The sequence below is a fragment of the Salmo salar genome, unplaced genomic scaffold (genome assembly GCF_905237065.1).
Source record: "Salmo salar unplaced genomic scaffold, Ssal_v3.1, whole genome shotgun sequence".
Taxonomy (NCBI): Eukaryota; Metazoa; Chordata; class Actinopteri; order Salmoniformes; family Salmonidae; genus Salmo; species Salmo salar.
Window position 1 is genome coordinate 239239 of NW_025550952.1, and position 18099 is coordinate 257337.

An 18099-nucleotide genomic window follows, 5' to 3' on the forward strand; every position below is an offset into this window, starting at 1 on the left:
TGTGATTTTTTTTAACCATTCCTGAACCTGTGACCAGAAACAAGCTACATAGGGGTAATACCAGAATAAATTATCGATTGATTTTGTCTCTTCGCAACAAAATCTACAGAGCTGAGATTGTTGTATGTCCCATATAAACTCGGCAAAAAAAGAAACGTCCCTTTCTTCGTAAAAATCCAAATATCTTCACAGATCTTCATTGTGAAGGGTTTAAACACTGTTTCCCATGCTTGTTCAATGAACCGTAAACACTTAATGAACATGCACCTGTGGAACGGTCGTTAAGACACTAACAGCTTACAGACGGTAGGCAATTAAGGTCACAGTTCTGACACTAAAGAGGCCTTTCTGCTGACTCTGAAAAACACCAAAAGAAAATGCCCAGGGTCCCTGCTCATCTGTGTGAACGTGCCTTAGGCATGCTGCAAGGAGGCGTGAGGACTGCAGATGTGGCCAGGGCAATAAATTGCAATGTCCGTACTGTGAGACGCCTAAGACAGCGCTACAGGGAGACAGGACGGACAGCTGATCGTCCTTGCAGTGGCAGACCACGTGTAACAACACCTGCACAGGATCGGTACATCCGAACATCACATCTGGGGAACAGGTACAGGATGGCAACAACAACTGCCCGAGTTACACCGGGAACACACAATCCCTCCATCAGTGCTCAGACTGTCCGCAATAGGCCGAGAGAGTCTGGACTGAGGGCTTGTTGGCCTGTTTTAACCTGTTGAGGACAGACGTTCTGCTAGCGGAACCCCTAGCCAACAGCCAATGGCATCGCACGGCGCGAAATACAAAACCAACTAAAATACCACAATTCAATTTTCTCAAACAATCAACTATTTTACACCATTTTAAAGATAAGACTCTCGTTAATCTAACCACATTGTCCGATTTCAAAAAGGCTTTACAGCGAAAGCAAAACATTAGATTATGTTAGGAGAGTACATAGACAAAAATAATCACACAGCCATTTTCCAAGCAAGCATATATGTCACATAAACCCAAACCACAGCTAAATGCAGCACTAACCTTTGATGATCTTCATCAGATGACACTCCTAGGACATTATGTTATACAATACATGTATGTTTTGTTCAATCAAGTTCATATTTATATCAAAAAACAGCTTTTTACATTAGCATGTGATGTTCAGAACTAGTGTAACCGATGTGAAATGGCTAGTTAGTTAGCGGTGGTGCGCACTAATAGCGTTTCAATCGGTGACGTCACTCGCTCTGAGACTTGAAGTAGGGTTTCCCCTTGCGTTGCAAGGGCCGCGGCTTTTGTGGCGCGATGGGTAACGATGCTTCGGTGGGTGTCAGTTGTTGATGTGTACAAGTGTCCCTGGTTCGAGCCCTGTTACACTAGCATACCCACCGAAAACTTCCGGTGAATTTACTAAATTACTTATGATAAACGTTGACAAAATACATAACAATAATTTTTTGAATTATAGATACAGAACTCCTTTATGCAATCACTATGTCCGATTTTAAAATAGCTTTTCGGCGAAAGCACATTTTGCAATATTCTGAGTACATAGCTCGGCCATCACGGCTAGCTATTTTGACATCCGCCAACATCGGGGTCACCTAAACTCAGAATTACTATTAGAAAAATTGGATTACCTTTGCTGTTCTTCGTCAGAATGCACTCCCAGGACTTCTACTTCAACAACAAATGTTGTTTTGGTTCCAAATAATCCATAGTTATATCCAAATACCTCCGTTTTGTTCGTGCGTTCAGGTCACTATCCGAAGGGTGACGCGCGAGCGCATTTCGTGACCAAAAATGTCAAAATATTCCATTACCGTACTTAGAAGCATGTCAAACGCTGTTTAAAAAAAATTTATGCGCTAATATTCCAACCGGGCAACGTTGTATTTATTCAAAGGCTGAAAGAAAAAAATTGAGAAGTCTCGTGAACGCGCATCTCCAGTCTCACTGTCCCCAGGCTGACCACTCACAAACAGAGCTGCTGTACTTTGCCCAGAGACAGCAGACACCCCATTCCACTTTCTGGTGGCTTTAGAGAGCCAATGGAAGCCTTAGAAAGTGTCACGTTACAGCACAGATGCTGTAATGTCGATAGAGATGCAACAGAAGGACAACAAATTGTCAGACAGGGCACTTCCTGTATGGAATCTTCTCAGGTTTTGGCCTGCCATATGAGTTATGTTATACTCACAGACACCATTCAAACAGTTTTAGAAACTTTAGAGTGTTTTCTATCCAAATCTACAAATTATATGCATATTCTAGTTTCTGGGCAGGAGTAGTAACCAGATTAAATCGGGTACGTTTTTTATCCGGCCGTGAAAATACTGCCCCCAATCCCAAAGAAGTTTTAAGGCAGGTCCTCACCAGACATCACCGGCAACAACGTCGCCTATGCTCACAAACTCACTGTCGCTGGACCAGACAGGACTGGCAAAAAGTGCTCTTCAGGGGTGATGGTCGGATTTGCATTCATCGTCGAAGGAATAAGCGTTACACCAAGGCCTGTATTCTAGAGCGGGATCGATTTGGAAGTGGAGGGTCCGTCATGGTCTGGGGCGGTGTGTCACAGCATCATTGGACTGAGCTTGTTGTCATTGCAGGCAATCTCAACGCTGTGCGTTACAGGGAAGACATCCTCTTCCCTCATGTGGTACCCTTCCTGCAGGCTCATCCTGACATGACCCTCCAGCATGACAATGCCACCAGCCATACTGCTCATTCTGTGCGTGATTTCCTGCAAGACAGGAATGTCAGTGTTCTGCCATGGCCAGTGAAGAGCCCGGATCTCAATCCTACTGAGCACGTCTGGGACCTGTTGGATCGGAGGGTGAGGGCTAGGGCCATTCCCCCCAGAAATGTCCGGGAACTTGCAGGTGCCTTGGTGAAAGAGTGGGGTAACATCTCACAGCAAGAACTGGCAAATCTGGTGCAGTCCATGAGGAGGAGATGCACTGCAGTACTTAATGCAGCTAGCTGGTGGCCATCACATCAGATACTGACTGTTACTTTTGATTTTGACCCCCCCCTTTGTGCAGTGACACATTATTCCATTTCTGTTAGTCACGTCTGTGGAACTTGTTCAGTTTATGTCTCAGTTGTTGAATCTTGTTATGTTCATACAAATATTTACACAATATTTTATTTTTTTGCTGAGTTTATATAGCATTCTGTTGGTGGCAAGAATTGTATATAATAATTTACATTTAAAAACTCTAAGTGTTGAGTCAAGTGTAGTTTGTTGTACCAGTTCATAAACCATGTGCCATGGAATTGGTACATCGAAAATCTCCGCCCATTTAGTTTGCAACCTGTATGGCGCAGCTGTCAACATTTGTGTCCTCAAATAAAACTGGTATATTTATCTATTTATGCCAGTTCCTTTCAGGCAATTTGTATCTTTAATATATGGCAGACAAACAAGTTCCCTACCTTCTCCCTTCTCCACTTGCCATTTTTGTGGTAGTGCTACAATCAGTTGATTGTACATTTTTGGATTGAACAGATATTCCCATATATATTATCTTTTCGATAACTGCATATGTGACATAACTCCTCCATTTCTATTCATAATATCATTAATAAATATAATTAATAATAAATATAATATAATTTAAAAAATGAAATTCCATAAAGAATGTTTTTTTAATGAATCAATATATTTGAGTTTAACCTTTAAACATTTGTTGTAACATCTTGCTTTCTAAATCTTAGCTTGCAGTCATCATCACGAATCAAGTCGACAATCTACTGGCAAATCCTTTTTAATCCTTGACATGAAGAGAAATAATGAAGAGAAATTATAGATAAAATGTATCGGTGCTCATCGGCTGTTGGACATAAACATTACACAACAAATTGGAAATCGCAAATTCAACAATGAGTGGTTTTGGAAGGAATCAGTGTCAGTGGCTGTGTGGTCCCTAATCTGGGATTAAGGGGCTTTTTTCCCCAAGTTTAAAATGATAAACATTCAACATTGGCCATGTTGTCCATGAAGCATGATTTGTGCCGCGCTCAAAAACAACTGTTAACTCGGAACTGCGAAAACTTGACTTCTGTGAGTTCAAGACAACTGGGAAGTCGGGAATAAACGATCTCCGACTGGGAAAAAATACGTTTTGAATGGTCATCCTCTTTCTAGAGCTACGACCTGAAGATCAATGACGTCATCATGATTCAACCTTGTTTTTTCCCCAGAGTTCCCAGTTGTTTTGAAAGCACCATAAATCCAGTGAATGCCAGATTTTGATGACAAAATTTGATGACAAAATTTGCCCACGAAGGACCACCGCGCCACTTTCCTGTTCAAGTGAGCACAACAAGGTGAGTCCAAAAATGTCTTCTATGCTGCTACATAAAAGATGTAATATGCCAGGGAGATATGTATTCTGTAGCTAAGAAAGTAATACTTAGTGTATGTTAGTTGCCCATGTGGCTCACCCTAATAATTTGGTCTATTTACACCTCTAAATTTCACCTACTGTTCTGACTTGGTGGTGCACATGTAGCCTATAACCTGTTTTAGAGAAACATAATCATAATATATTGTAAGAGTTTTCATTGTCTGCTTATGTGCCCTCTTTATTTATCCTACTGTTCTGACTTGGTGTACAGGGAGAACACTGTAAGAACGGCCCATGTTCTGATTTCTGTCACTGTACATTTCAAAAGTGCTAAACAAATAGTTATATTGACCAAGTCCCTGCCTCTGGAAAAACATCCCCACAACATGATTGTAACGCTAGGGCGTAGTGGAGTCAGGAGCAGGACGCAGAGAATGCAGGGTAGTGTTATTTATTCAACACACAACGGCAAAACACAAGCCGGCCCAACAGCGAACTAGAGCGCACACAAAAAACCAAAGTGCCCAAACACATGGGACAAAAAAAGGTTGGCGCAACATACACATTTGCACCTCAAAATACAAATGAGCGTGCACACACAAGCAATACAGAAAACAAATAATACCGGACACAGAGCAGGCGGGCCTCCTGGCTAAAATAGCCCAGCTAATCAGCCCAAACCAAAAACAGGTGCACACAATAAACGAAAAGGGGGAAAAGGGAATCAGTGGCAGCTAGTAGGCCGGCGACGACGACCGCCGAGCGCCACCCGAACAGGAGGGAGAGCTACCTACGGTAGGAGTCGTGACAATGATGCTGCCACCACCATGCTTCACCGTAGGGATGGTGCCAGGTTTCCTCCAGATGTGACACTTGGCATTCAGGCCAAAGTGTTCATCCTTAGTTTCATCATACCATCTTGTTTCTCATGGACAGAGTCCTTTAGGTGCCTTTTGGCAAACTCCAAGCGGGCTGTCATGTGCCTTTTACTGGTCCCGTGTGGCTCAGTTGGTAGAGCATGGTGTTTGCAATGGCAGGGTTGTGGGTTCGATTCCCATGGGGGACCAGTATGGAGAAAAAAAAAGGAAAAAAAATGTATGAAATGTATTCACTACTGTAAGTCGCTCTGGATAAGCGTGTCGGCAAATTGACTAAAATGTCAAATGTAGGAGTGGCTTCTGTGTGGCCACTCTACCATAAAGGCCTGATTAGTGGAGTGCTGCAGAGATGGTTGTCCTTCTGGAAGGTTCTCCGATCTCCACAGAAGAACTCTCGAGCTCTGTCAGAGTGACCATCTGGTTCTTGGTCACCTCCCTGACCAAGGCCCTTCTCCCCCGATTGCTCAGTTTGGCCGGGTGGCCCGCTCTAGGAAGAGTCTTGGTGGTTCCAAACTTCTTCCATTTAAGAATGATGGAGGCCACTCAATTCTTGGAGACCTTCAATGTTGAAGAAATTTGTTGATACCCTTCCCAAGATCTGTGCTTCGACACAATCCTGTCTCGGAGCTCTACGGACAATTCCTTCGACCTCATAGCTTGGTTTTTGCTCTGACATGCACTGTCAACTGTGGGACCTTATATAGACAGGTGTGTGCCTTTCCATATCATGTCCAATCAATTGAATTTACCACAGGTGGACTGCAATCAACTTGTAGAAACATCTGAGGGATGATCAATGGAAACAGGATGCACCTGAGCTCAATTTAGAGTCTCATAGCAAAGGGTCTGAATACTTATGTAAATAAGGTATTTCTGTTTTGTATTTTTTATGAATTTGCAAACATGTCTAAAAACCTGTTTTAGCTTTGTCGTTATGGGGTATGGTGTGTCGATTGATGAGGAAAACAATTGATTTTATCAATTTTAGAATAAGGCTGTAATGTAACAAAATTTTGAAAAGTCAAGGGGTCTGAATACTTTCCAAGTGCAGTGCAAGTTACCATAACATGCCATAAGATGGCGTTAAGATACCGCACCTCGCAATAGCACTGTCACCCTGCTATAGTCACTGGAATAGATTTACATAGATACCATCAATACCATTCAGTACCTCCCAATAGATACCATTCAGTACCTCCCAATAGATACCATCAATACCATTCAGTACCTCCCAGTAGATACCATTCAGTACCTCCCAGTAGATACCATTCAGTGCCTCCCAGTAGATACCATTCAGTGCCTCCCAGTAGATACCATTCAGTACCTCCCAATAGATACCATTCAGTACCTCCCAGTAGATACCATCAATACCATTCAGTACCTCCCAGTAGATACCATTCAGTACCTCCCAATAGATACCATCAGTACCTCCCAGTAGATACCATCAGTACCTCCCAATAGATACCATTCAGTACCTCCCAGTAGATACCATCAATACCATTCAGTACCTCCCAGTAGATACCATCAGTACCATTCAGTACCTCCCAGTAGATACCATTCAGTACCTCCCAATAGGTACCATTCAGTACCTCCCAATAGATACCATCAATACCATTCAATACCTCCCAGTAGATACCATCAGTACCATTCAGTACCACCCAGTAGATACCATACAGTACCTCCCAATAGGTACTATTCAGTACCTCCCAATAGATACCATCAGTACCATTCAGTACCTCCCAGTAGTTACCCTTCAGTACCTCCCAATAGATACCCTTCAGTACCTCCCAATAGATATCATTCAGTACCTCCCAATAGATACCATTCAGTACCTCCCAATAGATACCATCAGTACCATTCAGTACCTCCCAATAGATACCATTCAGTACCTCCCAATAGGTACCATTCAGTACCTCCCAGTAGGTACCATCAGTACCATTCAGTACCTCCCAATAGATACCATCAATACTATTCAGTACCTCCCAGTAGATACCATTCAGTACCTCCCAATAGGTACCATTCAGTACCTCCCAATAGATACCATCAGTGCCATTCAGTACCTCCCAGTAGATACCCTTCAGTACCTCACAATAGATACCATTCAGTACCTCCCAATAGATACCATTCAGTACCTCCCAGTAGATACCATCAATACCATTCAGTACCTCCCAATAGGTACCATCAGTACCATTCAGTACCTCCCAATAGACATCATTCAGTACCTCCCAATAGATACCATTCAGTACCTCCCAATAGATAGCATCAATACCATTCAGTACCTCCCAATAGATACCATCAATGCCATTCAGTACCTCCCAATAGATACCATCAATACTATTCAGTACCTCCCAATAGATACCATTCAGTACCTCCCAATAGATACCATCAATACCATTCAGTACCTCCCAAGAGATACCATTCAGTACCTCCCAGTAGATACCATCAATACCATCAATACTATTCAGTACCTCCCAATAGATACCATTCAGTATCTCCCAATAGATACCATCAATACCATCAATACTGTTCAGTACCTCCCAATAGATACCATCAATACTATTCAGTACCTCCCAATAGATACCATTCAGTACCTCCCAATAGATACCATTCAGTACCTCCCAATAGATACCATCAATGCCATTCAGTACCTCCCAGTAGATACCATCAGTACCATTCAGTACCTCCCAATAGATACCATTCAGTGCCTCCCAATAGATACCATCAGTACCTCCCAATAGATACCATCAATACCATTCAGTACCTCTCAGTAGATACCATTCAGTACCTCTCAATAGATACCATCAATACCATTCAGTACCTCTCGGTAGATACCATTCAGTACCTCCCAATAGATACCATTCAGTGCCTCCCAATAGATACCATTCAGTACCTCCCAATATATACCATCAGTACCATTCAGTACCTCATGATAATGGGTTGCTGTTTGATATTTCTCTGTTGTGGATTATTTCTTTGTAATTCCAACCACCCCATGTTTCTTATCACATTCTGCAGGCCTGGAAGCCCAAATGGCACCCTGTTCCCTACGTAGTGTACTAGTTCTGACCAGTGCCCTATGGCACCCTGTTCCCTACGTAGTGTACTAGTTCTGACCAGAGCCCTATGGAACCCTGTTCCCTACATAGTGTACTAGTTCTGACCAGAGCCCTATGGAACCCTGTTCCCTACATAGTGTACTAGTTCTGACCAGAGCCCTATGGCACCTTGTTCCCTACGTAGTGTACTAGTTCTGACCAGAGCCCTATGGAACCCTGTTCCCTACATAGTGCACTACTTTAGACCAGATCCCTATTTCACCCTGTTCCCTACGTAGTGCACTACTTTAGACCAGAGCCCTATGGAACCCTGTTCCCTACATAGTGCACTACTTTAGACCAGATCCCTATGGAACCCTGTTCCCTACGTAGTGTACTTGTTCTGACCAGAGCCCTATGGCACCCTGTTCCCAACACAGTGCACTACTTTAGCCAGATCCCTATGGCACCCTGTTCCCTATATAGTGCACTACTTTAGACCAGATCCCTATGGCACCCTGTTCCCTACATAGTGTACTAGTTTTGACCATATAAAGGGAACAAGGTGCCATTTGGAACGCATAACACTGTGGTGCCGTTGCTCTGTTCCTAACCCCTTACCCTTACCCTAGTTATAACCCTAACTGTAGACCTAAACATAAACCTAACCTCTAAACTTAGTAAAATAGCCTTTGTCCTCATGTGGACGTGGGAAATGTCCCCACGAGGGAGAGTTTTCTTTGTTTTACTATCCTTGTGGGGACCTAAAGAAAAACAAAGTCCCCACAAGGATTGTAAAACAAGGAAAACTCTCCCTCGTGGGGACATTTCCCACGTCCACATGAGGACAAAGGCTATTTTACTAAGTTTAGAGGTTAGGTTTATGTTTAGGTCTACAGTTAGGGTTATAACTAGGGTAAGGGTAAGGGGTTAGGAACAGAGCAACGGCACCACACTGTGAACTTTGGGGGGTTTTAGGGGTTTTAGGTCCCCACAAGGATAGAAGAACCAACCCACACACACACACACACACACACACACACACACACACACACACACACACACACACACACACACACACACACACACACACAACATGAGCAGAATAAACTTGGTAAAAAAATGTTCTTTAATAAAGACCATCAGAAAGAATGTGTTGGTACCCGTGGAGGCTGCTGAGGATGCTGAGGATGCTGAGGATGCTGAGGCTGCTGAGGATGCTGAGGATGCTGAGGCTGCTGAGGATGCTGAGGATGCTGAGGCTGCTGAGGATGCTGAGGCTGCTGAGGATGCTGAGGATGCTGAGGCTGCTGAGGATGCTGAGGATGCTGAGGATGCTGAGAATGCTGAGGCTGCTGAGGATGCTGAGGATGCTGAGGCTGCTGAGGATGCTGAGGCTGCTGAGGATGCTGAGGATGCTGAGGCTGCTGAGGATGCTGAGGATGCTGAGGCTGTTGAGGATGCTGAGGCTGTTGAGAATGCTGAGGCTGCTGAGGATGCTGAGGATGCTGAGGCTGCTGAGGATGCTGAGGCTGCTGAGGATGCTGAGGATGCTGAGGATGCTGAGGCTGCTGAGGATGCTGAGGATGCTGAGGATGCTGAGGATGCTGAGAATGCTGAGGCTGCTGAGGATGCTGAGGATGCTGAGGCTGCTGAGGATGCTGAGGATGCTGAGGATGCTGAGGATGCTGAGGCTGCTGAGGATGCTGAGGATGCTGAGGCTGTTGAGGATGCTGAGGCTGTTGAGGATGCTGAGGCTGCTGAGGATGCTGAGGATGCTGAGGATGCTCAGGATGCTGAGGCTGCTGAGGATGCTGAGGATGCTGAGGCTGCTGAGGCTGCTGACAAATGGAATAGCCATCAAACACCTGGAAACCATGGAAACCATGTCTTTGATGTATTTGATACCATTCCACTAATTCTGCTCCAGCCATTACCATGAGCCCGTCCTCCCCAAATTAAGGTGCCACCAGCCTCCTGTGTTCGGTACTTATTTTGTTGAACTAAAGCCACGAATGAGTGAGTCAAAATAGCCTACTAAATAGGCCAAGCCTAAAAAAAAATACATTCAATTGTCTAAATAAATGAACTAGTAAATGTAATAAATAAAACAAATTAATTAAATAGCTCAGGTCTTGAAAATATCGGCAAGCTTTTTTCCCCTCCCTATCCACAATGTGCATAAATGATGCCAATAGAGCCTGTGGGTTTTTCCTTCACATCAGCACTGAGACAATGCTGAAACATCAACCCGTGGGTGAGTCAGAACTCTTCATTGATGCAGTGGTCTAAGACACTGCATCGCAGTGCTAGCTGTACCACTAGAGATCCTGGGTTAGAGTCCAGGCTCTGTCTCAGTGGTCTAAGGCACTGCGTCACAGTGCTAGCTGTACCACTAGAGATCCTGGTTAGAGTCCAGGCTCTGTCTCAGTGGTCTAAAACACTGCATCACAGTGTTTGCTGTACCACTAGAGATCCTGGTTAGAGTCCAGGCTCTGTCTCAGTGGTCTAAGACACTGCATCGCAGTGCTAGCTGTACCACTAGAGATCCTGGTTAGAGTCCAGGCTCTGTCTCAGTGGTCTAAGACACTGCATCACAGTGTTTGCTGTACCACTGGAGATCCTGGTTAGAGTCCAGGCTCTGTCTCAGTGGTCTAAGTCACTGCATCGCAGTACTAGCTGTACCACTAGAGATCCTGGTTAGAGTCCAGGCTCTGTCTCAGTGGTCTAAGTCACTGCATCGCAGTACTAGCTCTACCACTAGAGATTCTGGGTTCGGTTCCAGCCTCTCTTCTCCCTTTCTTCTCCCTCTCTTCTCCCTCTCTTCTCCCTCTCTTCCCCTCTCTTCTCCCTTTCTTCTCCTCTCCCTCTCTCCTCCCTCTCTTCTCCTCTCTTCTCCCTCTCTTCCCCTCTCTTCTCCCTCTCTTCTCCTCTCCCTCTCTTCTCCCTCTCTTCTCCTCTCTTCTCCTCTCTTCTCCTCTCCCTCTCTCTCTCCTCTCTTCGCCCACTCTCTTCTCCCTCTCTTCTCCTCTCCTCTCTTCCCCTCTCTTCCCCTCTCCCTCTCTTCTCTTCTCCCTCTCTTCTCACTCTTCTCTTCTCCTCTCCTCTCTTCCCCTCTCTTCCCCTCTCTTCTCCTCTCTTCTCCTCTCCCTCTCTTCTCCTCTCCCTCTCTTCTCCTCTCCCTCTCTTCTCCCACTCTTCTCCTCTCCTCTCTTCCCCTCTCTTCTCCCTCTCTTCTCCCTCTCTTCTCTCTTCTCCTCTCCCTCTCTTCTCCTTTCCCTCTCTTCTCCCTCTCTTCTCCCTCTCTTCTCCCTCTCTTCTCCTCTCTTCCCCCTCTCTTCCCCTTTCTTCTCCTCTCTTCTCCCTCTCTTCCCCTCTCTTCTCCCTCTCTTCTCCTCTCCCTCTCTTCTCCCTCTCTTCTCCTCTCTTCTCCCTCTCTTCTCCCTCTCTTCTCTTCTCCTCTCCCTCTCTTCTCCCTCTCTTCTCCCTCTCTTCGCCCACTCTCTTCTCCCTCTCTTCTCCTCTCCCTCTCTTCCCCTCTCTTCCCCTCTCCTCTCCCTCTCTTCTCCTCTCCCTCTCTTCTCTTCTCCCTCTCTTCTCCCTCTCTTCTCCTCTCCCTCTCTTCTCCTCTCCTCTCTTCCCCTCTCTTCCCCTCTCTTCTCCTCTCTTCTCCTCTCCCTCTCTTCTCCTCTCCCTCTCTTCTCCTCTCCATCTCTTCTCCCTCTCTTCTCCTCTCTTCTCCCTCTCCTCTCCTTTCTTCCCCTCTCTTCTCCCTCTCTTCTCCCTCTCTTCTCCTCTCTTCTCCTCTCCCTCTCTTCTCCTTTCCCTCTCTTCTCCCTCTCTTCTCCTCTCTTCCAACTGCCTTGCTCCACTGTCCAGTTCAATATAACACTGTGATATCAAAATCAAATCAAATCAAATGTTATTTGTCAAATGTGCCGAATTCAACAGGTGTAGACCTTACAGTGAAATGCTTACTTACAAGGCTTAACCAACAATACAGTTTTAGGAAAAATACAAAAAAATAAATAAATAAAAGTAACAAATAATTAAAGAGCAGCAGTAAAATAACAATAGCGAGGCTATATACAGGGTGTTACGGTACAGAGTCAATGTGGAGGCCATATACAGGGGGTACCGGTACAGAGTCAATGTGGAGGCTATATACAGGGGGTACCGGTACAGAGTCAATATGGAGGCTATATACAGGGGGTACCGGTACAGAGTCAATGTGGAGGCAATATACAGGGGGTACCGGTACAGAGTCAATGTGGAGGCTATATACAGGGGGTACCGGTACAGAGTCAATGTGGAGGCTATATAGAGGGGGTACCGGTACAGAGTCAATGTGGAGGCTATATACAGGGTGTTATGGTACAGAGTCAATGTGGAGGCTATATACAGGGGGTACCGGTACAGAGTCAATATGGAGGCTATATACAGGGGGTACCGGTACAGAGTCAATGTGGAGGCTATATACAGGGGGTACCGGTACAGAGTCAATGTGGAGGCTATATACAGGGGGTACTGGTACAGAGTCAATGTGGGGACTATATACAGGGGGTACCGGTACAGAGTCAATGTGGGGACTATATACAGGGGGGTACGGTACAGAGTCAATGTGGAGGCCATATACAGGGGGTACCGGTACAGAGTCAATGTGGAGGCTATATACAGGGGGTACCGGTACAGAGTCAATGTGGAGGCTATATACAGGGTGTACCGGTACAGAGTCAATATGTCGGTACTGCTTGCCGTGCGGTAGCAGAGAGAACAGTCTATGACTAGGGGCCTTCCTCTGACACCGCCTGGTATAGAGGTCCTGGATGGCAGGAAGCTTGGCCCCAGTGATGTACCTGGGCCGCCGTAATAACATATCTAATACTGTAATAACAGTGTAGTCCTTTCCTCGTCCCTCCAGCCGCTGAAGCTACACTGTGAGGTCTGCTCCGTGGTGTCCAGTTCCGGTCAGATGTTGGGCCAGGCGGCGGGGCCAGAGATCGACCGCTCTTCCTGTATCTGGCGTATGAACAACGCCCCGACGCGTGGGTTCGAACACGACGTGGGGCACCGCACCACCCTCAGGGTCGTCTCTCACACGTCTGTACCCCTGCTGCTACAGGTGGGTTTTATTTCACCTTTATTTATTTCACCTTTTATCCTCTTACTGATTTGATGTATTTTATTAGCAGAGTGTTTTGCCTCTTCAAGATGCCCAACACACATAAGAAACTGTATTAATGAGAAGGGGCTTATGGAGAAAAAACTCCCAAAAGGACTAATTCGAGGCAGGAAAAAGGCAAAAGAAATCTAGGCACAACATATATTTATTTTAGCTCACTTTAGTCCTTTAGCTCAGCCTTACCTCATTACTTCATTTACTTCACACACTATATATAGATTTTTCTACTGTATTATTGACTGTATGTTTGTTTTACTCCATGTGTAACTCTGTGTTGTTGTATGTTGTCGAACTGCTTTGCTTTATCTTGGCCAGGTCGCAGTTGTAAATGAGAACTTGTTCTCAACTGGCCTACCTGGTTAAATAAAGGTGAAATAATAATTTCTCAGGATGAGTAGAGGTGACTGACGTTTGGACACCAAGCTGACGGCTTCCTCAGAGTGTTCATGATTCAGTGTGTTGCTATTGTAGTGTGTATTTCATCTTCCTGGCACTGATTCTGCGGAGAACTTTGATATCTACCTGTAAGTCGCTCTGGATAAGCGTGTCTGCTAAATTACTAAAATGTAAATATCTTTGGGTCCATGAAAACGCTAACCCATTTCTTCTTCTCCTTCTTCTTCTCCTCCTTCTCTTTCTTCTCCTTCTACTCCTTCTTCTTTCCCTCTTCCTTCTTCTTCTTCTCCTTCTCCTTCTCCTCCTCCTCCTCCTCCTCCTTATTCTCCTCCTCCTTCTCCTCCTCCTTCTCCTCCTTCTCCTCCTTATTCTCCTCCTCCTTCTCCTTCTCCTTCTACTCCTTCTTCTCCTCCTCCTCCTTCTCCTCCTCCTTCTCCTACTCCTTCTTCTCCTCCTCCTCTTTCTCCTCCTCCTTCTTCTCCTTCTCCTCCTCCTTCTTCTCCTCCTCCTCCTTCTCCTCCTCCTCCTTCTTCTCCTTCTCCTCCTCCTTCTCCTCCTCCTCCTTCTTCTCCTTCTCCTCCTCCTTTTTCTCCTTCTCCTCCTCCCTCTCCTCCTTCTTCTCCTCCTCCTTCTCCTCCTCCTTCTTCTTCTTCTCCTCTTCCTCCTCCTCCTCCTTCTTCTTATCAGAGGCCTCAGTACTTCTTTGGCCAGGCCAACGACACGGTATATGTGGTGTGGGGTCCTCTGAGGAACATGAGGAAGGATGGGAAGGGCATTGTGTACAACATGCTGAGACAGGCTGTAGAGAAGTACCCCCAGGCTAGGATATACCTCACCACAGAGGAACGCATGAACTACTGCGACATGGTGTTCAAGAAGGAGACCGGGAAGGACAGGTGAGACTGGTGACATAGTGTACCTCCCAAATGGCACCCTATTCCCTATATAGTGCACTACTTTTGACCAGGGCCCTATGGGGTGTCATAAGGAATAAGGATATAGTGTACTACTTTTGACTAGAGCCCTATGGGGTGTAATAAGGTATACGGTGGCATTAAAGCCAGAGAGAGATGGGGGAGAGAGAGATGGGGGAGAGAGAGATGGGGGAGAGAGAGATGGAGAGAGAAGGCTGGCGATGTGGAGAGAGATGTAGAGAGATGTGGAGAGAGATGGAGAGAGATATGGAGAGAGATGTGGAGAGATGTGGAGAGAGATGTAGAGAGATGTGGAGAGATGGGGAGAGATGGGGAAAGAGATGGAGAGAGATGTGGAGAGGTGGAGAGATGGGGAGAGAGATAGAGAGAGATGTGGAGAGATGGGGAAAGAGATAGAGAGAGATGTGGAGAGATGGGGAGGGAGATGGGGAGCGAGAAGGCGGGAGATAGGGAGAGAGGTGGAGAGGTGGAGAGATGGAGAGAGATGTGGAGAGAGATGGAGGGAGATGGAGGGAGATGGAGGGAGATGGAGGGAGATGGAGAGAGATGTGGAGAGAGATGGAGGGAGATGGAGGGAGATGGAGAGAGATGTGGAGAGATGGGGAGAGAGAGAGTGCTGGAAAGAGAGGTAGAGAGATGGAGAGAGAGGCAGAGAGGTAGAGAGAGAGAGGTGGAAAGAGAGAGAGAAAGAGAGGTGGAAAGAGAGTTGGAGAGAGAGATGGAGGAAGAGAGAGAGGTGGAGGGAGAGAGAGAGTGGAGGGAGGGAGGGAGAGTGAGAGAGAGAGGTAGAGAGAGAGAGAGAGAGAGAACTTCTGTGAGTGTAATGTTTAATTAATTTTTATTGTTAATTTCACTTTTCTTTATGATCTACTTCACTTGCTTTGGCAGTGTTAACATGTTTCCCATGCCAATAAAGCTCTTAAATTGAATTGAAATCGAATTGAGAGGTGGAGAGAGAGAGATAGAGAGAGATAGAGAGAGGTGGAGAGAGAGAGATAGAGAGTGGTGGAGAAAGAGGGGTGGAGAGAGATAGAGAGAGAGAGAGAAAGGTGGTGAGAGAGAGAGATAGAGAGAGGTAGAGAGAGGTGGAGAGAGAGAGATAGAGAGAGGTGGAGAGAGAGACATAGAGAGAGGTGGGGAGAGACAGGTGGGGAGAGAGAGGTGGAGAGAGAGAGGTGGAGTGAGATAGAGAGGTGGAGAGAGATAGAGAGAGGTGGAGAGAGAGAAGTGGAGAGAGATAGAGAGAGGTGGAGAGAGAGAGGTGGAGAGAGAGAGGTGGAGAGAGAGTTGGAGAGAGAGAGGTGGAGGGAGAGAGAGAGATAGAGGTGGAGAGAGGGAGAGATAGAGAGAGGTGGAGAGAGAGATAGAGAGAGTTGGAGAGAGGTGGAGAGAGAGACATAGAGAGAGATAGGTGGGGAAAGAGGTGGAGAGAGAGAGGTGGAGAGAGAGAGGTAGAGAGAGAGGTGGGGAGAGAGAGAGAGAGAGAGAGAGAGGTGGAGAGAGAGACAGAGAGAGGTGGGGAGAGACAGGTGGGGAGAGACAGGTGGGGAGAGAGAGGTGGAGAGAGAGAGGTGGAGTGAGATAGAGAGATGGAGAGAGATAGAGAGAGGTGGAGAGAGAGAAGTGGAGAGAGATAGAGAGAGGTGGAGAGAGAGAGGTGGAGAGAGAGAGGTGGAGAGAGAGTTGGAGAGAGAGAGGTGGAGGGAGAGAGAGAGATAGAGAGAGGTGGAGAGAGGGAGAGATAGAGAGGTGGAGAGAGAGAGATAGAAAGAGATGGAGAGAGAGTTGGAGAGAGGTGGAGAGAGAGAGATAGAGAGAGATAGGTGGGGAAAGAGGTGGAGAGAGAGAGGTGGAGAGAGAGAGGTAGAGAGAGAGAGGTGGGGAGAGAGAGAGAGGTGGAGAGAGAGAGGTGGAGAGAGAGAGGTGGAGAGAGAGAGTTGAGGAGAGAGAGGTGGGGAGAGAGAGAGAGGTGGAGAGAGAGAGAGAGAGAGGTGGAGAGAGAGAGAGAGAGGTGGAGAGAGATAGAGAGGTAGAGAGAGAGATAGAGAGAGATGTGTGATGAAACAGCTGTTTTGCTGATTGATGTATTTCTGTGCTGCAAACAGAGTTAATATGTTAAAGACTGCCGGATGAGACACATTTTATCATGATAACTACATTGGTGATAATTGTTAATCCAAGATAAGAAATATCCCAGGATTCAATTAACTATTCTCAGATCTGAGTCAGAAATATAAACACAAACAAACCCAATCTCCTAAAATACACATTTCAACATTAATCTGAATAAATTACTAACGATGCATCTGAAATGGAACCTTATATGGACAACGAACACAATTGCATTTTATTGATCGCAATTTGAACGCACAGAGATACCGTGACGAGCTCCTGAGGCCCATCGTCGTGCCATTAATCCGCCACCATCACCTCATGTTTCAGCATAATAATGCACGGCCCCATGTAGCAAAGATCTGTAGACAAATCCTGGAAGCTGAAAATGTCCCAGTTCTTTCATGGCCTGCATACTCACCAGACATGTCACCCATTGAGCATGTTTGGGATGCTCTGGATCGACGTTTACAACAGCGCGTTCCAGTTCCTGCCAATATCCAGAAACTTTACACAGCTATTGAAGAGGAGTGGGACAACATTCTACAGGCCACAATACCTGTGTAATGATCATGCTGTTTAATCAGCGTCTTGATATGCCACACCTGTCAGGTGGATGGATTATCTTGGCAAAGGAGAAATGCTAGCATATTGACATGCATATTGGTATTAAAAGACAGAAAAAAATTGTCTCGAACCATATGAGGCGAGATTCTCTGGTCTGGTGAGACCGGTGTTTAGGCAAATAATTACAGACTGTATAATTGAAATATAAACAGGACAAAAAAGACAATAATGTAATAGAATAGAAACATAATAGACTAGAACAGAACAGTTGATCAAGGCTGTTAAACACTAAACATGACTGCAGTGATAAACACTAGACATGACTACAGCCTGTTTATGGTCTGGTTAAATCTGAATTTCTTGAGAATTAAAAAGGTGTTCCTCATCGTTCGATTTTGGGTCCGTTATTGTTCACTTTGTATATTAATGACATAGGAAACACTGACAGAGAGGGCCATTTCACTACTAGTCCTTAGGAAACTTTGCAGTATTTTGTTTTTTTAATGTATTATTTCTTACATTCTTAGACCGGAAAACCTTACCTGTGGCTCAGTTGGTAGAGCATGGTGTGTGCAACGCCAGGGTTGTGGGTTCGATTCCCACAGGGGGTCAGTACAAAAAAAATGCATGAAATGAAATCTA

General features: G+C 45.6%; 1 protein-coding gene across 2 annotated transcripts in view; it reads left to right on the forward strand.

Annotated features, from left to right (window-relative positions):
* LOC106569362 (alpha-N-acetylgalactosaminide alpha-2,6-sialyltransferase 3) overlaps positions 1–14979 on the forward strand; it is a 245663-nt gene extending 230684 nt beyond the window's left edge. For both annotated transcript variants that reach the window (XM_045714198.1, XM_014140658.2), the window contains exons 3-4: positions 13187–13387; positions 14531–14979. In XM_045714198.1, coding sequence (XP_045570154.1) covers positions 13187–13387; positions 14531–14743 — 414 coding nt within the window. In that variant the 3' untranslated portion in view covers positions 14744–14979. The remainder of the gene's footprint in view (positions 1–13186; positions 13388–14530) is intronic.
* The last annotated feature ends 3120 nt before the right edge of the window (positions 14980–18099 follow it).